Below are 20,212 nucleotides of genomic sequence, written 5' to 3'. Positions count from 1 at the left end.
TCTAAGAAGTTAATGGAAAAGGTTCTGGTTCCTTCCACCTAAAGAAGGAAATTACCATTTAGAATAGAACAAGGTTGGCTTCAAACTAAAGGAGGTCAATCCTAAAGAATAGCTTAATTTCATATTAGTTATGCATACTTGCACATCCTCCTCCCGTGTTTCCGTCTGAAACAGGGACACAATCCACACAGAAAAACAGACCTGAAGCACATGATTACCTGCAAAGTATGTATGTAAATATAAGAACAGGTTCTGTTGTGTCATGATACAGTCTCAATACTACTCCAGTGCATGCTACTGAAGTCGCATTATTTTTAAAGCAAATCCTATCAGTGTTTTTGCTTGAAATTTTACTAATGTGTTATTTCTCCAGTTAAAACTTCTTCAACAGCACAAGAAGACAAAAATCATTAAAAAGGTGAAAATTAAAACAAGCTTGCTGAGTAGGGTTGTTTGCTCAACTTAAAAAAAAAATACTAGAAATACTTTAGATTAAGCTTTGTCTTTCGCTCCTCATATCTTAAGTAAACACCTTTGCACACAGCTGGACAAACATGTATTTCCCTAGACATGAAATATAAAAAAGTTCTTAATTATCCTCTAATGGGATGAGAGAACGTTGTTATCTGTAAAACTACAGGATTTTTTTTTTGTAAGTAATTCTGGTTAAAGCATTCCGTAATCTGTAGCCTCATTTCCGCTCTCAGTACAAAACAAAATTGTGAGCCAAATTTAATGTTTGAAAACTCAAAATAATGAAGTCTTGACATGCAGTAAAAAAAAAAAAAGCTTAAGATTACATCGCCTGTGAGACTTCATCAAAAAGATCCCTAAGTAAACTTCATAAAAATTAATTAAAGCTTCACAGCAGCAGGAAGATAATTTTCTTTTTTGCATCTAGGTCCATTTGGTCAGACTGGAGTTATTAGACAGTGCTGAAAAATTTTACTTTGACCAACTCCTGCAGTTTGAGGTAAAAGCCAACACTGAAACACTTGTAATTTTCATCCTGTCTTACCATCCTCAAATGAAATACAAATAAAAGATGGCCAGTTCTATTCTGCCTGAGAAGTCTGTGCAAGTTACGTGTTTCTGTTTCTATCCCTTTCACTGTTGTTATTGTCAGGCAGATTAAATGAACAGCAATCCTACTACTTGTCCAAATTCACTCAGCAAATGGCAAATGAACAGTTTTACAGGCTCTTTATACTACAGAGTGAAGCCTTCCTTTAAACAAGTTAATATTTAATCTTTACATAAAACAGACCTGTAAGTATCTGCTAGGCTGGCAATGTAACAAGCAGCTTTATACTATCAAGAAATCAATTCTAGCTTTTGAACTCTGGTTCAGGAAAAACCCCCACAGAACAAGACATTACCAATTGTGGCCCATCATGCCTGGCCTGTAGTTTAAGTGACAAACTTAGCTTTCTATTGCTTTTCTCCTCTGCTGCCTCTAACTACTTAGATCCTGCCATCGGCATCTGCTCAATTAATACCACTTTCATTTTAAATATTTCTAAAACACGATTTCTTGTTTGGGGAAGTGGGATGGGGGAAAAAGCAGGATGCTTTTTTGCTTATTGATACTTTTTTGAACAAAATAAGCACTGCATATGATTTATATGTTAACCTCAGGATGAACAGCGCTATACACCAGATCAGATGCACAACTTAGTGCCTTCAGTTCTGCAGTCAACACAAACCTGTCCATATTTCAGAAACATAAGCATTGGAGAACACCTGTTCTTTTGAGGATTTTAAAATCTATCCCCCTATCAGTCTATTGCTCAGCTACTAAAAGAAAAATAAGAGCAAAAATATTCTTAGGACTGGCTTCTGTAAGGCTCTGATAACAAGTGAATGTCACAAAAACCTGTCTAGACATGGGCAGGGATAGGCTGATGATAAGGGAGTGTCGACCAAGAACGGAACCTGCAGAGGCAGGATAACATCTCGTGAGCCCACTCCTCTACTCCTGAAACATGCAAAGGCCATCTGTCTTCTGTGCACGTGTGCTTGTGAAAGATCATTCCTCACTTGGTCAGCTCCGAAGCAGGGGGACAGTGAGACCCCCAAGACCCCCATAACCCACCGATTCATATGTTGAACATTTCTGAGCACGTACTGTGCCTGCTCAGTGATGACAGACCCCCGCCTATGAGGCAGGCACGTTTGTTTATAAAACGGGGAAACAAGTTTTTGGCACACACCCGTGACCTAAGGACTACAACTATGAGCAGAGAACATCACTGGATCCAAGCGTGGTGATATCTTTTCTCTTTTTCTCTCTACCACTTTCATTGTCTCTAACTTAATTTTTGGCACATTAGGGTAACAGCGATACAAGTTTGGCTAAGCCATTATCTTTCATAGTTCTGCTAAGTTTTAAGTATTGTTGTAACTTTTGCCAAGCCTCTATCTTTTGTAGTTCTGCTGAGTTTTAAGTAAATTTGTGATTTGTTTAAACCTCTAGAGTAATTGTTGTTATTCCCGATTACCGCATAGAGAATTAAAAAGTTAACCTCACCCTAACCCACTGAGTGGGATGGGACAGCTTCTTAACATTAAGTTTCTGGTTTCTCGAAAAGACTTACAAAATTCTAGCAAGGTATTGCTAGGGAAGGATAAAAATATGACTAGGCAGTGAACTCTGCCATTTGTTTCATTGCAAAGAGCTCAGAAGGCAGCACTCGCATGCTCACAGAGTTTCCACGATGGCCTCATAATTTCAAAGGATTCAATGTCTCAGCGTTACAGCACCAAGCAAGTTGAACAAAGTGAACTAACCCTGTCTGAGTGCAGTTCAGAGCTTTACCCTGGCTACCTCACAGTTTCCAAAATCAGCCTGTGGTGGGTTGACCCAGGCTGGAGCCCAGGTGCCCACCAAAGCCGCCCTATCACTCTCTATACTCACCTGGACAGGGGAGAGAAAATATAACAAAAAGGCTTGTGGGTCGACATAAGGACAGGAAGAGATCACTCACCAATTACTGTCACGGGCAACACAGACTCAACTTAGAAAAAAATCATCTAATTTATTGCCTAACAAAACAGAGTGGAGTAATGAGAAATAAAACCAAATCTTAAAACACTTCCCCCCCACCCATCCCTTCTTCCCAGGCTCAACTTTACTCCCAATTTCTCTCCCTCCTCCCCTCCGAGTGGCACATGGGGACGGGGAATGGGGGTTGTGGTCAGTTCATCACACGTTGTCCCTGACGCTCCTTCCTCCTCAGGAGGAGGACTCCTCACACTCTTCCCCTGCTCCAGCATGGGGTCCCTTCTCAAGGGAGACAGTCCTCCACGGGATCACAAGTCCTGCCAGCAAACCTGCTCCAGCATGGGCTCCTCTCTCCGTGGGGCCACAGGTCCTACCAGGAGCCTGCTCCAGCGTGGGCTTCCCACAATGTCACAGCCTCCTTTAGGTGTCTCCACCTGCTCTGGCATAGGGTCCTCCATGGGCTGCAGGCGGAATCTCTGCTCCCCATCATCCTTCATGGGCTGCAGGGGGGACAGCCTGCCTCACCATGGTCTGCAGGGGAATTTCTGCTCCAGCGCCTGGAGCACCTCCTGCCCCTCCTTCTTTACCGACCTTGGTGTCTGCAAAGTTTCTCACATCTTCTAACTCTGGCTGCAAAAGTTGCCGCTGTGGTTTTTTTGGTTTGGTTTTTTTTCTTCTTAACTCTGTTTTCCCAGAGGTGCTACCACCATCGCTGATGGGCTCGGCCTTGGCCAGCAGTGGGTCCGTCTTGGAGCCATCTGGCATTGGCTCTGTAGGACATAGGGGAAGCTTCTAGCAGCTTCTTGCAGGGGCCATCCCTGTAGTCCCCCTGCTACCAAAACCCTGCCATGCAAACCCAACACATGGTCCAACTAAGGAAGGAGCTGAGCAAAGCCTACCTGTGAAGAGAGGTAAACAGGCCTACATGGAACTTCATGCTGCTGCAACTTGTCCAGGTACCAATACGCTCTGCTAGCCGGTCCTGCACCAGCTGGATTCAAATGTACTTTTATTAGGCTGGATTCAAATGTTCTTTTTAATTTGGTCAGCTTAGAGGACAAAAAGAAATTCCAGGTTTGACTTTGACAAAGGAAAAAGTTGTCTTAGTTTTGATTTAGACACCTAGCATCACCCCTGGCAGCAAAGACACTTTTTCCTTCATGACTCCAGTTGTTTGTTAACACCTCTTTCTAGATACTCTTCCTTACATTGTTGTCTGTTATCTTTCATCTCACCTATGTCACAAGAATGAAAGAGGCGGAAGCCTATAGATATCACAGGAAACAATCCTGCAGACATAGGGACATCATTAGTTGTATAACAAATGAGACTGGGGGAAAAATGTCACTTGCTGGAAGCATTCTTGGAGTACGGACTGACAGAGGTGCAAATTTCAGAAAGCTCTGGATAATTTTTAAAGCTGCTTCAAGGAAACCTCCCAGAACATCCTGGAAGAACCAGTGTGTTTAGGGAACTAGTTTGCTTTCAGTTTCAGGCTTCTTTTCAGGATTGCTATGAAGCGTTCAAGCACCTTGCCAATCACTGCCTAATAGGAAAAAACCCAATCTCTTTATTCTGAGGCAAAGAATGATCTGCCAAGACCTTGCAAGAGGCATGCTAAAAGAAGACACATTCACCTTCAACCTTGGAAGAAAAAACCCCACCGCTCTATAAAACCCACACACAACATCTTCCTACTGCCCTAAGAGGCATATTCCAATCGAAGCCAGATGTGCTCCTTGCAGAGCAAGAAATTCAACTGCAACTAATGTAGAATTATAGAAAAAGAAAAGAACTGATCTTGTTATGATGTGCTATGTTTATTTCCCCCGTCCCCTCCCACGATGGCTCCAAGCAGGAGTCATGCTTTAGGTATTACAGCCTTTCCACGAATCTCAAGAGTAACATTCACATTTTGGCTGACATTCTTCATGGGTGGGAAGAAATCGTGATAAATGTACAATTGCATCCCTTCACCTTAAGTACAGCCTTAACTTTTCTCAGTTTTTAAGGAAAAGGGTTAAAATATATATATACACACATGCATACACACACATATATGTATTTCCAGAAGTTACCAGTACTAAAACTCCACAGAAACTCCCCACAGGCGTTACCCTATCTACAAAGGCAAGCACCACTGACATTTTCCCAAGTTTTTCATTTGTTCAGAGAATGGCATTTAATTGAATGTATAACTTAAATTCATGGTAACGTAATTTGCAAATGCAAGACCTTAATCACTCACAAGAAGATGGTAGAAACAGTACTTACTGACACAAGCGGGACAGACAATGAGTGAATTCCCTTGAGCAAATACTTACCTGACTTCTGTTACAGGGCACTGCCAGAGCATGAAGACCTTAGCACCTCTCCGCTGTTCTCTAAAAGTGGTAATTCTGTGACCTTTCCACACTGAGCTATTTCTTATTTCCTGACTGGCAGGCACCACTAGGTGCTCTCCTCCCTAAGCAGCAGGGAGTTGTTTTTAGACAAATGACTCAAGACGACTGAGTTGACAGCATCATGTAGCCAAAAGCCAACGCAGGAAGATGCTGCCAGGTCCTTGCCGAAAGGCTATGGGGGCCCAGGAATTGCACACAAGACTTGGCACCAGCTGGAATGAATGTCCTCTGCATAAATTTGAGCCGTACGAACCTAGAATTGTTTTATCTTCACATGGTGGTAGATTATCTTTTCACTCCAGATCTCCAGTCCTCCCAGACGCAGGTTTCCCCCCCAATGCACTGCTAAGTCATTCAGAAAGTAATATTTTATAGAACAGTGAGGCAGGAGAGGGGGCTCTATAGGCCTTTCATGCTGAACCGGCATGAAGAAGCACACATTGCCACGCTGCATGCCCCAGCAGTAGCACTGCCTGGGGCTGGTCTGCAGCGTGGGTGCACCATCGCCCAGGTCTAACACTGCTTGTCTCAGAAGCATGACCTATGGCGGACAAGTCTTGCTGCAGGGGTGTATGAAGTTACCCCTCTCAACCACCTACCCGCTCTTCTATGGCAGGCAGACATAGCAAAAGTGAGCACTTGCCTTCCCAGACACTTCAGCTCAGATTTGAGCTACCAACGAAGGCAAATTTGATTAACTACAAACAGCAGAGAATTGCAGTGATGAGGGGTGAACAGCAATGAGTGGCCTCTTGCTATCCTGGGTTATGCAGAGTCAGTCAGGACAGGGAAATGAAACCCCGCCAGAGCCACTGATGCCTTAAAGCAACGCAGTCATTTCCACAAGCACACGATCTAGAGCCCAAACTCCTCACGCACACTGTGCACAGCAACATCACTCGAGTGAGCTACTTTGCTACTTCAAGTGATCACAAGATGATGCCTCCAAAGGCACTGCAGGGAGTGTGTGGGGGGAGAAATCTGGGGTGGGAGGAGAAAGGAAGAAGAAAATGCAGCAAAGAAAGAGACACCTTGCTGCAAGGGGGATGCTCTGTTGTTTACGGCCACCAAATTTTCTGTGTTCATGATTGCTATGCCCATTGCTACAGGATTCAAAGAAACATTATCACAGGGACAGGTAAAATGCATTAATATTTCAAATAGGGCAGTTCAAGCTGCACTGCAGACCTTTTTTATTGTTACCAGTCATCATTAAGATTTGTTGAATAGTTAAAACAATATTAACGCAATTCTTTCACTATAGCGAGCATTTTAGAGCAGCCAGAGGCTTGCTGCCCAGAAAACATTCTCTTGTCACAATAACAGAGGAGTTTTTTATATAGCCAAGGTCTTTTCAGCCTCAATGCAGAGAGTACGCACATAAATACAAACAGGGCTATGGCAAAATTTAGCATAATCAATGCAAGATTATGGTACTGAGTAACATTTAGCGATGAATTAAGCTGTAACAACTGAAAAGATTTCTGCCATATATTGTGGGAACAGTAAATTCAGTGCTACCACTTCCACAGCTCAAAAAAACAGCTACGAAGGCAGCTAACTTCTGGAACTCACAAAATCCTACAAATGACTCCTTATCTCTGCCTCTACGAAATATTCCTCAAAATTATACCAAAGGCCTCTTAATGGTCTTCTCACCAAGGGTGCTGGCACTTTTAAATTATTTCAAGAGTTACACTTGGTTAGCATGCAGAAGGACATGTTGCCAGGTGTTAACCTCACAGTCCCACACTTGGGTCCACACCCAGAACCACAATATATTAAGAAGTTCATCAGCCCAAATAACTACAGGCTTTTTCTTCACATAATGTTAGCATTCAGCTGCAGCAACATACCAGGTTTGTTGTCCCTGAAAAGCCCTGTTCCCTGAGAAGCACTATTCACTTTCAATTTACCATAATTGCCCAAAGAAGCTTAATGTAACTTGATTTTCTTCAGCTATTTAATCACTGTTGCCACTACTCATTCTATTTGCATTTTGATGCATTTTAAACACTAGCATTAGTTGTATATGCTTTCCTCAGCTGCTTACTTGAATTACTGGACTTTGTTCATGCAGATCTTTCCCCAAAATTCTACTTTATTGTAACAATAACAGCTTTATCACCCAGTAGTTTGGAAGTGCTGTACATAAGTTGTTTCCAATATTGCCTTTAAGCCATCAAACACAGCTGAAAGAAACCCTGGTTTCTTCTTGAAAGACAAAGAGCGCTCTTACTTGCACAAGTTAGTGAGCTGTGCTCCCTCTGGCACACAGGGGAATGGGAAAAAATAGAATCGGCAGAAAGGCATGGAAACTCAGAAGCATCTGAGTGAGGCTAGCTTATGTCCACACCACTAATTAATTACATTACATTGGAAGAAGAAGTATTTACACTCCGGCTAGCCAGACCATGCCCATAGTAACACTACACTCAAGTATCTGGATTTGTCAAAGGGCTTTTTGTGTTAGGAATAACTCCAGTGGTTCTGTAGTTAAGACACTGTGAGGACGCTTGCGAGAGATAGGAGACACAAACAGGGTAATTAGCTGGTGTTGACAGAGTGCTAGTATCACATGTTGTACAGAGTTGTCTTATACATGAGATAAGGTGTTCTGCAGGTAATACTAGAAACCATCAATATATTTAAAGTAAAAACCCAAACCAAACAAAAAACCCCACCCAACCAAAACCCAACAGCATTCCTGTAACAGATTTTTTCAGGTGATTAAGGAGTTATAATTTCTTTTCAAAAAAAGAACACTATTCACTAATTCACAGTTGTAACTGCCAGTAAAAACCCGCCTTGAATATTAAGGTTACTCAAAGCTGAGTGTCTTAATGGCTCAGGATGCTACTAGTAAATCCATTTATTTCTACTCTAGACACATGAAAAGAGCGTGACAATCTTTATTTAACTATTCCACACAGCTGAGAGGTATGACAGCAGGAGAGTAGAGGTGTCAGTTTGTGGAGAACAAAAATTCCAGACACAGCTGCTGTGACCTGCAGACATGAACCGTTGCCCGGTGGCGAGAACCATCAGCTGACAGTAGGGATTTGTTTTGTTAATCAGGCAGCCTTCTCTGCAGTTGGCTTCGGACTCTCCCAAGATCAGTTGTCTCCGTACTTACTGGCTCTGCTTGCAATGAGTGTTTACACAAATACTAAGATAAAATCTCATTCCAAAACTCTGTGTATAAAAATCTCCTTGTAAATGTCACTACAAAGTATTAGGCACTCTCTTTTCTGAGAGAAGAATTTTGCTGCTGCCAAGTTCATCGGGTGATGGGAGAAATCAAACTGCCCAGCAAGCTGACCACCTCTCATGCATGAGGTCACTGGATTCCTCAAATGAAGTTTTAAATTCAATTTTTTTAGGTAGCATTGGTCAGGTTTGATTGGTGTTTGCCACCTGAGATTAAATATGGAACTACATATGATGAGAAGAGCTCATTTTCTGCCAGCAACACGTTAACAACATAGCAGCCGGTAATGTAATTTATATGAACTCCCATCAAGATGTTAGTAAGCCAAGCTTTTAAACAGAGCGCTCTAACTAAGTTTTGTTTTGAAGAACATGTCATTTAAAAACATGGGAAACTTTAATGGTGGGGAACTCATGTCTTCAACATACTGGACTTGTAAATATTAATAAATATTTAATACTTTATTATTTTTATTGTTAAATTGATTTATAGTTAAATTGTTGTATTGTTAAAATATTTATGGAATAAGCAAAGGTTCAAAGACTTCTCATGGTCATTTAGAGAATCTGTCCATCAAGCTGGTTGCTAACAAATGCTGCCATCTTTTGATGCTGGAGGCTTTGCTGCTTGTTCTTCTTGCAAAACAAAGTGTCACTCATTAAACCTTACTTGGACCGAAACATCTCAGGACAAACCTTGACTGTAGCTAAAGCTACTTCCTCTAGTTTCTTTGCAAAAAAGGAAGAAATAATCAGCAACTCCCCAGGAACATAACAAAAGAACCAGGTGCTGCAGAGTGGAAAAAACATTAGGGATAACAGGACAAAGTTTTGGCTAGAGGACAAGATCAGAAGGACATGTTTTTGTTGCATCAGGTCTCATTTAACTACCAGACCACTTAGGAACATGAAAGAGTGACAGCACAAAGACTGTGTGAACCACTGCAAAGGGATTTTTGGATACTCCAGAAGATCTGTACTAAAACTGAGAAAGTACTTCAGAGTAAATGGAGAGGCAAGCATACAAAAGAGCATAGACAATCATCCATATAGCTTTCATACAGTAAATATTGCTTCCAGTCAATAAATAAAGAAAATCCTGAGAGCTTACCTGCCTGCTGACAGTTCACCACATATTCTTGGAAAGCATTAACTCAGGACTCTCTAAAAAGGTCAGCTGAAATACTATAAATCCTAATGCAATGTCTGCCAAGGTAAGGAACAGTGCTACCTACTACATCTCAGAGATGCATTAGGGTTCCCATGGCAAAGCACTGGATCTAACACAGCGGACTGGCAAACTGCATGGCAAGAAATGAGTAGAGTTTGATGTATGCATGACACCTACTAAGGGAAGTAACTTTTGCTGACATCTTCCTAGGGTATCGCATTTCATAATACAGTTGCAAGAATATCCACATTAGCAGGTGAAGTACTGGAGAGTGGAACACTGGTGGGAAATAATGTTTATGAAGAACAAGAATTATTGCCACCGGTTTAACAAATAACTCAGGAACAACACAGTTATGGAAAGTTAGATCAGGAAAGTGATCACTTCTAAACGTCTTCAACTAAGTGTGAGGTGACCCAGACCCTTAAACCTGATGCCTCCTGAGAAGCCACATGAAACATAAACCAGGATGGGATCAGGAGTGCAGCCACTTGCCTAAAACTCCAGAGAAGTTGTGCAGCAAGAGGAGAGCACTGTCACACAGTAGGAAAGGAGACTATCATAAAACCAGGCAGCTGAGGCATGGCAGCACAGCTCCTGATGTTCTGTATGTGCCTAACAGCTCTCCCAGACCGTTGTTTCTGCTCACAGATCCCTGTTTCCACTCCTAACAGCTCCTTGGCAATAGGGTTTCCCAAGTGGCTCTGCAAGTGTGGGAAGACGGGACAAACGTAGGATCTTTACAGTTTGAGAACGTCAACAGAAAAAAGCTGCACCAAAGAAAGAAAATGACTGAATCTAGTGCTCAATGGTCTTTAAGCTTCCCTTTGTCTAAATTATGAATTATTAAAAGAGTTCAAGCCTAGCCTCTGCACCAGCTGCTGCTTTAGCTTTATCTCAGCAGGTATCTACCCTGCAACACAGCAAGTATAATCTCCATATGCAATTACCAGGCTGAACTCAAACTTTTTCTTATATATACAATTACTAAAAAAGAAAAACCCACAAAAAAAACCAACATGAAATTTAAGGAACAGTTGATTAAACTGATAAAAATACGTATGCACACAAAAGATCCCCACAAAAATCCTATGCACAACTTGCATAGTTTTCCATATACTATTAAAAAAAAAAAACCAACCTGCATGTTACATAGGACTTTTAAAAACAGACCAGAACTGAAGTTTTGCTCTGTTTTGGGCTCCTTTGCAATGCTTGGGTAACTCTGCATGTCACAAACCTATAGATGTGAAAGCCTTCAGGCACAATCAATCCCCACACTGTGGAAATACACTTCACATTTGTTTTTTTAATCCAAACTTGAGAAACCTAAAAGCAGTGACTACTTGTAAAGAAAAATGGTACAATAACAGGTTCTCTGCATTCACACTATGACAAGGTAGTAGCTGAGGCACTTAATGTAGTTTTTAAGTCTACCACAGACAACTGCAAACCAGCTTATAAAATAATTGTCTGTTTAGGTTGCTTCAAACAAATCATGTCTGTTCCTCTCAAGGTTACTCAGATTTAATCTAAATTTTGTTTCATTTTCTCTGCAGTGGCAGCTTGCCTAATTCCAGATGAATTATTACTTCTATCTCTAAAATTTTTTGCCCCAAATAGGCTAAAAAACCCCCCAAAACCAAAACAACAACAACAAACCCCAAAACCAAACAGCTATGTCCCTGTTTAGCATTTCATAACAAATGCACAAGAATTCCCCACTCTACAGACAAATACACATGAGGACACACAATTGAAATACTACAAACTAAAAAATCCTGGATAAAACCCTCACTCGATCTCTTTGTAAGTCGTATGATTAAAATGGTTCCGTGCTTCACATCTAAGACAATGCTGCACCATATATAGCATCAGAGAGAGCGCTGCAGAAACTGCAGAGGCAAAGGATGCTGTTTTTGTGATCCAGTTCTCTTTAAAAAAATCTCGTAAGACAGTAAGACAATTTTAATAGTCAAAAGGGAACACAAATAAGGAACAAATGTGCCACTTGGTCTTTGGAAAAAAAGGAAAAGCAGATGCTTGACACGCTGCAAGGGAGGAACCTGATTTTTACCACAGATAAAACAGTCAAAGGTTATGAAGCAGGCACTCCACTGAGGGCAGGGGGAGAAGCAGAACAAGGGGAAAAGGTTTTTTTTTCTTGACCCAGGACAGGAAGAGTTAAGCACATCTCACAGAAAGCAATTTAGTGACAGCAAGAGGTGGTAATATTGGGGAAGTGGCTAAAAGAGCAAATGTATTCATTGCAGTCTCATTATCCCTCTTATACCTGATTCACCTTGGTGAAGATTCAGCTCACACAGAAAAGTGGCATGTAGTTACTTCTCAAATGTTTATATTACATTTCATACACATTAGTGAGAAAAAAAAAAAAAAAAAAAGAATAATCTTGTCTTGTTACAGGAAGAATATGCACCAGAGAGGAGGGAGTCAACAAACGAGTTTAAAACTCCATAAAAGCTCTTTCGGGAAACTCAGGAACCTATAGTTTATAACACTTGTAAGGAAAGTACATGTTAAACCAGCATAAACTCTTACCAGTTGTAGGAGACTGTCGAACAAAAAGAATTGGACAAGCCCTGATGTATTGAATGGATGAAAAACGAATCCCACAAACCCTCAGCATTTGCAGGCACAATTTTAGTCAGACAACTAGGATTTCTCCTACTTCCATTTTCCATCACAGGCAGTCTCAACTTCCAAAAGTAAAAACAGATACGGTGCCATCCAAGTGTTTCACATGCTGCAGGTGTATGAGAACTCAGCTCAGATACCCATCTTTGTAACACCGTACATTCTTTGATTATGGAAAGCAGGTCTACATTAACTCATGAAAACATGAGCTGCTAGAGAACAGTTTTAATTATTTAAATTTCAGTAGACAGCAGAACCTGAAGTTCACAACATGCAGACAGTCAATGACCTCAAAGTAATATCTACTGAAAACATACACTTGAAATTCTGGTCCTTTTACTCATAGTGTCTTATAGGAAAACTGGGAGACTAGCAAGTGATGAAGTAACATAAAACCCCTGATTAAAAGTGAAAGTGAATTTTTAGTTCACTGTTCTAACTCTAAAGGCATACAGAAAGCTCCTACTGTTGTTATCAGAGAAAAATTTGAGAAAAGTTGTTTTTCATAATCTTAAGTACTCATACTATCCAAGTCCTTTCAAACCAAGAACAAAAGCTTTATAGTCCACATCTAAAAGGTGATCAGGAACCACTGCAGCAATGAAAAACCACAGCTACAACAAAAGTGTAATACCACAAGCAGAGTTCCTACTTCGGCTCAGATAGTTGTGCTCAGGTCCCTGTTTTCCCTAAGCCCCTTCCCTCCCCTACTCCAAAGCCAGCCTGCCCACAGACCAGTTTCAGCCAAGTTTAGTGTGAGACCTCCACCGAGCTTCTAAGTATACGCCAGTAAGTTTCACCAAAGCTATTGCATGGGTAAGAGAGACAAGCCCACACTCCCCGTTAGGAAACGGCTGCTCTGAGCTCAGGTGCTCATCTTCTGCTTACCCCCCAGCAAGCTAAGCAGCACCAAACTGGCCACCGCACCACGCTTTTTGACCAAATGGTAACTAGGGTTCAAGGAAAGATGCCAACTACTGCAGAGCTGTCAGGAATGGTTTAGCAGATACAGGGGAAAACTGATGACAGAGGGCTGGGGCGGGCATTGCAGATAGAGGGCTGGGAGGGAGAAGAGGGACGGAGTCCTTCCGCTGGCAAAAGAGCAGGAAGAACAGACAAGACAACTCCCCAAGAAACCAGGCTGACTAGTTCTGTTGTTCTTGGAACATTTTTTTTATTAGAGGACTGCCAAGAGAGCAGATTTCATGCCATATAAAGGGCACATGCCCACCCGTCCTTATAAACTAATATAACCAATACAGTGCAAAGCACCATATAAGAAGACAGATAATCTTTCTACTCAAGCTCAGTGTCTAGTTTTCCAATACATTTGTATCCAGTCTGAGCACCTCAACGGGAATTCTACTTATTTGTAACAACAGAAAAAGTTCTCATTTAAGATGATAATATGCATGCTTCAGCTGAGACACTACAACACAACTAAGTGCATCCAAGATGGTTCAGTTTCTTTATTTTGAAATTCATGAGAGGCACATAAACATACTTAACTGTTACTAATGATCCAACCTGTTTAATTTGCTGTTCCTTTTCTTCTCTTTTCCTACGGGAATGCTTTTTGCATGTCTAACATGCAAATGTACTTTGGTGCTGATACTGTAGCTTTTTCTGTAGTTGGAAATCAGAAGTTACTGACATACTGCTGTTAATATCACCTTGCCATTGCTTGATAACTACTGCATTAGAATTTTCAGTAGAGATTTCTTCTGGAGGAGGCAGATGGAATTACCTTCTCTCTGTTTATGTAACAGACTCTTCAAATGGGAGCATTACAACAGATCACCATGTGCTTCGGGGAAATCAGAGCTACCTCCCTACTGACAAGAGCTATTGCAGTCTCCTGGAACAGTAAGGAGTTCGATTTGAACCATTAGCATGAAGTTATGTATTGTAAATTACAAACTGCTTTGTTTGCCAGGATTTTAGACACATTAGACATTACACTGTATTAAAAAAAGGAAACCTTTCTGCAAGTAGATGCTATGAAAAGAACACACAACTAGTTACTGCAGTAGCTTTCAAAATCACATTTTTCCAAGCTTTGCAGAGTTTGAGGTGTGAAAACACTCATACATTTACAAGACTAATCGAATCATAAAACAAGCCATTCTCCTTACTCAGTCCAGGAGTAGAGCCAGGACTGTGCTTTTCAGAACATAGGGTTCTTGCTATAGAAGTAAAACCCTAACCTCAACAAGATCTTAACTATTTTTTTTTCAAGTAAAACCAGACAATACACCTTAGTTATGAACTGCTGACAACTCAGCCAAAGTTAACTTCTATCTCTTTTTCTCAGTGCAGACTGCACTACCAAATTCCACTAGTGTTTCAGCAAAAGAGTTGCCTACAGGAAACAGGCTGGCTTCACCCACCAACTCCTACTACATGTCAAAACGGTGCCTTCTGACCCTCCTCTAACCAGTCTGTATTACAGCCAATCACCTACAAAAACATTTGGGATAGGTAATAAGATGCAAGTCAGCCACAAGTGAAAACAAACCACAAGAGAAGAGCTCCACTTTTTCTGAGCTTCTGAGGGATGCGGTAAGCAGACACAATCAGTTCAATTCACTAACAGCATAATACAACCATTGTTTACAAAAGCAATGTTAAAAGCAAAACATGCTTTGATAACAAGAACGAACACATGAAATGGTTTTAAACTAATGAAAAGTTACTTTACAACATCCCTTACATATTTCTAGGTGTGCTTTCTTGTAAACAGAGCTCTGGGCAAATTATGTGTGAAAAGAAAAAATAATCTAGTAAGAAAGTGTTCATTCACGTTTTTCTACTTCAAAACATTTAAGAAAATATGAATGAGATGTTGTCTCGAGTCTTTTGCAGTCCTTCAGTTACACATGTTCACGGATTTTTTTCTACTCTCCTGACATTCCCTCAACTTCTAAGGATTTGGTGAGAAACGGCTGTTTTCATCTTTCCAATTAGCTTAATAGCTAATTTACCTGATCAATCACAACTACACAGCAACAGTGGTCTAAATAAGCCAGTGTTCACCAGCATACAACATCAATGCTTCAGAGAGATACAACAATGCTGGCTGTTTCCATGGGAGGAAAACAATAGACTAGCTCATGAATCGCCTTTCATCTTATCCACACCAGTACTCCTCAGTGTTCACAGCCAGTATGTAAGGAATATAATTTAGGGTTATAGAGGAGGCATAACCAAGTAAATACATACTAGCAGTGAATTACACAGTAAGACTGAGTTCATCAGACACCAAAAGCAAGCCATTGAGCAACATGTGAGCACCCCAGCAGAGGAGGGTGGGGCAAGCAGCACAGAGAAGGAAAACTGAAAGGAAAAGGGTGATGTGATGAAAGAAGCAGCCCCAATTTTACTATACCATCTTCTACTTTGATTATTAGGAATATTTCGTGATACTACATTAGGCTTGATTTCCCACTTGATCTACTAACTGAATACGTATGTTTAACCTTTAATATATGAGCATGGGCTACAAAGAGAAAAAAACCCAACAGGAAGAAGAAATAGTTGGGGGAATAGAGGCTTTCTCTCTTCCTGTTTCCTTGTTAGCTTCACATCTTAACAATTACCCAATCTTTAAGAATAATTTTTGAGAAAACACTGGTGTCTGTGGGGTTTCAATATCTCTTTTACACTCAGTACTTGAAATTATCTATTGTGTCTTTTCTAAAGCTTCCCTTCCTTCATCTGTCTTTCCTTTACCCAGACACACATCAGCTGCATACCGTGCCCTCTGCCAAAGCCACAGAAGTGCAACAAGCCATAAGCCCTGCTTCTGTGCCCGCCGTGTGTGCCCATCTGCAGAGACCAGCGTCACCTCATTCATTAGCAGTGCGCTAAAGGCACATCCTTGCTCTTCTTCATAATACACGGTGCAGTAGTTCTCAAACCAAAATAAACTTAAGGAGCACTGGGAGAAAGTAAACATACCTGCCAAGAAAAAAAGAAAATCCTGTATTTCGCTATAAATCCTCTCTATGCCAGTCTAAACTCAACTGCAGTATAAGAGAAAAGTACACAAAGGAAAAAACCCTCACCCCAAAACCCAAACACAAAACCCCTTTTGTCTCCCTTGATGAGATAACCTTTTATCAAGAGTGTAAACAAAATTCAACGTTTAAAAAAACCATCCCAACCAACAAAACCCAAAATCCACAACAGAAACTCACATACAAATAATATTCTTGGTCACCAAGTATGATTTAGACAGGTAATAACTGTAAAATTCAATGACAGCAATAAAAATCAGTAAGTAATTTACTTATTAAAAGACCACTTTTTCTTAATAGTCTGTATGTGCAGACGTTAAGAATAAAGCTGATTTGTGAGCAAAAAGTGCCAGATGTCTAAAAACCAGATTTATAGATGAGAAAGTTCTCGCATAAACAGGAGCCAAGCCTTTCTATAATTTTCACAGAAATGAAACCCTAATGAACTCAGAAGTTCTCTCTGCAGCTTCTTCATGCCTGTGAGGGAGAAATTATTCACTAGCATCCAGCCCTGACCCACTCTGTATCAAGACACAGAGCTGGGACTTGGGAGGTCGAGGTTCCGTTCCCAGTTCAGCCAGAGACCACCTGTGCGACCCTGGGCAAGTTTCTTAATCTCTGGGTTTTTTGTTCTCTGCTTAAGAGAAGAAACCCATAGCCCTCATCTGCCTTTTGTCATGCTGGTCAGACTGTAATGGGTACAGAAAACCTTCATGTCACACCTGTAAAATGTGAGTCTATAACCTTACACAGCCCCTCTTGGGACTACTGAAACAACTACCCGTACCCCAGATCTCCACTATTAAAGATTGTTTAAAATTTGGTTCCAAGTGTTTATAGTTTTAAGCACGATTTTCCCAGAAAACCAGTACTATTTACTCACACAAACAGACTAGTAAACCATAGCAATCTGGCAAGTTTTGCTGACATATTTGCAACTCTCTCACGTCAACATTTCACGTAGTATCTCAGTGTTATTTTACAACTATATTTCTACTGTTTTAAGTCCAAATAACTTCTTCCCTGTGGTTTAAGTTCCAGTCCATATATGTAAAGATAACACAAAAGGCTGTGAAATACTATGCGCATTCAGAAAAGTTATACAAAACCAAAGTCCTGCAGGAAAAAACTAACCAATTATTTCTAATGGAAAGATGTTTTTTCAAGTTTGCCCAGATATAAAGTATGCACAAGCCTTTTATTTCTAGCTAGGGATATCAAAGCACATATTCTACACAAATAGAAGTAGTACAAGGACCTACAGATACTAGTAGACCTAGTACCTTTGTACTCTTGGGCTTTTTCTTCTTTTCATTTCAGCTTCCTTACTTAAACATGCCAAACACTCAGTTCCTTAGTTTTCTACACTGCTTCCAAGTTTTACCAAATCTACCAAATACTGTGCATCACTGTGCCGCTCCATTTACCCTGCCTGGAGAAAGCCAACATCCTCCTAAAGATAGAAAAGGGTAAGTATCATCCTGACCAACACCGTCTGCAAGTCAGATTTACATAACGCTGAGCCCTCGTCCAGAAAGCGTTGACACGGCCTGACAAAACCCCATAAGCCCTAAATCCTTTCCCCTGCCCACTTAAGCGGGAGGTTTTCAGACTCATTATGCTTCAATGACACTGGACTTCTTAATTAGAAGGGAGGGGAATGAATACACCCATAAAGTGGTCAAGGAGTTATTTGATACATCAGGAAGACAGACTAACAACGGAAAAACAGGAGAAACTTCTCCCGGGGAGACATGAGGGGCAGAGACCCCATGGAGGGGGAGAGGCGGGCTGCCGGAGCCCTCGTGGGGTCTCTGCCCCTCACGGCTCCCTGCGGGCTCCCTGCCCCTTACCGCCTCCCTGAGGAGACGCTCCCCAAACGAAGCGCACCGGACCCTACCCGCCTGGGCCTCCTCTCACCCCTCCCCGTCCCTCGCTTATGCACAGGCGACTCCGCGCCGGGTCCCCGCCGCCATGAGGCGCCTGAGGGCGGGCTCCCGCCGTCCTCGCCCGTGGCCCCGGGAGGGCGCCTGAGGCGGGGGACAACAGGTAAACCCAACGCCGGAGGGAGCGCCCGAGGGCGAGGGGAGTCTCCCCTCACCCGCCTGAAGGGAAGCCTGAGGCGGGCGAAGGGAAAGGAAACCCCGCCGGGGCGCAGGGGAGAAGAGGCCCCCGGAGGAAGCGGGTGGTGAGGGTGAGGGGTCCTCCCCGCCCAGCTGCAGCCCCCGGCGCCCGCGACCCTCCCCGTCCACTCACACACACACAGCTCCACCACGTAGGCGTAGTAGGACCAGGCCACGACCAGGGCGATGAAGGCCACGGGCACCCAAGCCACCACCCTCTGGCAACACTTGAAGACGTGGGACGGCGCCATCTTCCCTGCCGGGCCGCCGCAGGAGGCATCGGCGCCGGCGCTGCAACGAGCGGCAGCGGCGGCTGCAACTACGACCGCCGCTGCGGAGCCGGCTCCCGGCGGGCGGGCGGACAGGCCCTGGGCGGGCCGCAGTGGGCGGGAGAAGGGCGGCCCTAGCATTTAACCACCGCCTCCTTCCCACGGGCGCCGAAATGCCTTGGCGTCCTACCGCCCTTCACTGCCCCCTCCCGCTGCTCCTCGCCGTCTGCCGGGATGGAAGCGAGCGGATCCCTCTCTCTCAAGAGGGGTCGGCCGTGGGGGCTTCACCCTGCACCGGCGGGGGTGCACCGTTTCAGGGCGGGATCCGCCTTCAGCCATAAAAACCGGTCCTAAAGCTCAGCGTTTCTCTTTTGCGGTCCCGGACGGGCGGGCGGATCGGTGCCGGCCATTCTGGGCACAAAGACGCCGGGATGGGTCTGGGCAGCCATACCTGGGGCCCTGCTGGGCTGTTACGTCCTCCTGCTCACCAGGTCCCTGTACTTACCGGGCTCAAATGGCTTGCTGAATGCAGCAATGCTTATTTTTAAATAACTTACTATATTGCTTTCTGAACTTCAGTGAATGCCTGGCAGCCGCGGGCAGCACCACGACCTTCCTGAAAGACGTCACCTACAGGCGTTGCTTTGCGGGGCCGATCCTTTTGAACGTGGACGTTTTTAACGCTTGAAAGTTTTAGCCTTACTATAGCATTGCTATCGCCTGGAATCCCGGGGTTGGAACGGCCCGTGGCATGACAAAAATCCCCATTTCTCTTCAAAATCAGCGGGTGCTTTTGCTGGGGGCACTTCCCCTGGGCTCGGGCGGCAGCGGGGCGGCCCCGGCGGCGGCGCCTCCCGCGGGGCTTTGGCGACATCTGGCGGCGGCGGAAGGGGCCGCCCGCGGCTGAGCCCAACCGGCCGGGCGGTGCCGGGAGCCCCGGGGGCGGGGAAGCTCTCCGGCCCCGGGAGTAGCTGGAAAGATCGAATCCATAGGGCGAGATGTAAGGCTTTAACGGCCCAGGCTAGCGGCATGGGGAGAGGGCTGTCCCGAAAGGAGAAGGCTTGGAGAAGACAACAAGGGGAGGTGGCTGGTGTGGGTGGGCAGAGCCTGGACTTTGGGACCGCGGAGTCCTTTTGATTATGAAGAGGCTAAGTGGGTAGTAATGGCGATAGGATTGCTTTGGCAGAAGGCCTGGGCAATTATTATAGCCTTGCCTGCTGATGAGATGATGGAAAAAATGCTATGATGGGTGATCAGGAATTCAGAAGACCATGAGCCTCTAACAGCTAATAGAAAGGGGATGCTTTGGACAAATGCCCAAGTGACAGCAGCCTGTATGTGTGGGAACGTGTG

The 20,212-nt window shown here is 43.3% G+C and overlaps 1 protein-coding gene and 1 long non-coding RNA gene across 2 annotated transcripts in view; both read right to left on the bottom strand.

Annotated features, from left to right (window-relative positions):
• The window catches only part of ZDHHC20 (zDHHC palmitoyltransferase 20), a 47,829-nt gene extending 28,860 nt beyond the window's left edge, over positions 1-18,969 (bottom strand). Inside the window, exon 1 of the mRNA XM_075742203.1 lies at positions 18,724-18,969. Coding sequence (XP_075598318.1) covers positions 18,724-18,841 — 118 coding nt within the window. The 5' untranslated portion in view covers positions 18,842-18,969. The remainder of the gene's footprint in view (positions 1-18,723) is intronic.
• Positions 15,700-17,915, bottom strand: LOC142599919 (uncharacterized). The gene is made up of 3 exons (XR_012833388.1): positions 17,751-17,915; positions 16,648-16,695; positions 15,700-16,408 (listed from the first exon to the last, which is right to left on the bottom strand). It is a non-coding gene; the product is annotated as an uncharacterized LOC142599919 (long non-coding RNA).
• Positions 18,970-20,212: the final 1,243 nt, after the last annotated feature.

This window comes from Balearica regulorum, chromosome 1 (genome assembly GCF_011004875.1).
Source record: "Balearica regulorum gibbericeps isolate bBalReg1 chromosome 1, bBalReg1.pri, whole genome shotgun sequence".
Taxonomy (NCBI): domain Eukaryota; kingdom Metazoa; phylum Chordata; class Aves; order Gruiformes; family Gruidae; genus Balearica; species Balearica regulorum.
The sequence above is the reverse complement of the archived record's forward strand: the minus strand, read 5'-3'. Positions and strand labels throughout refer to the sequence as shown.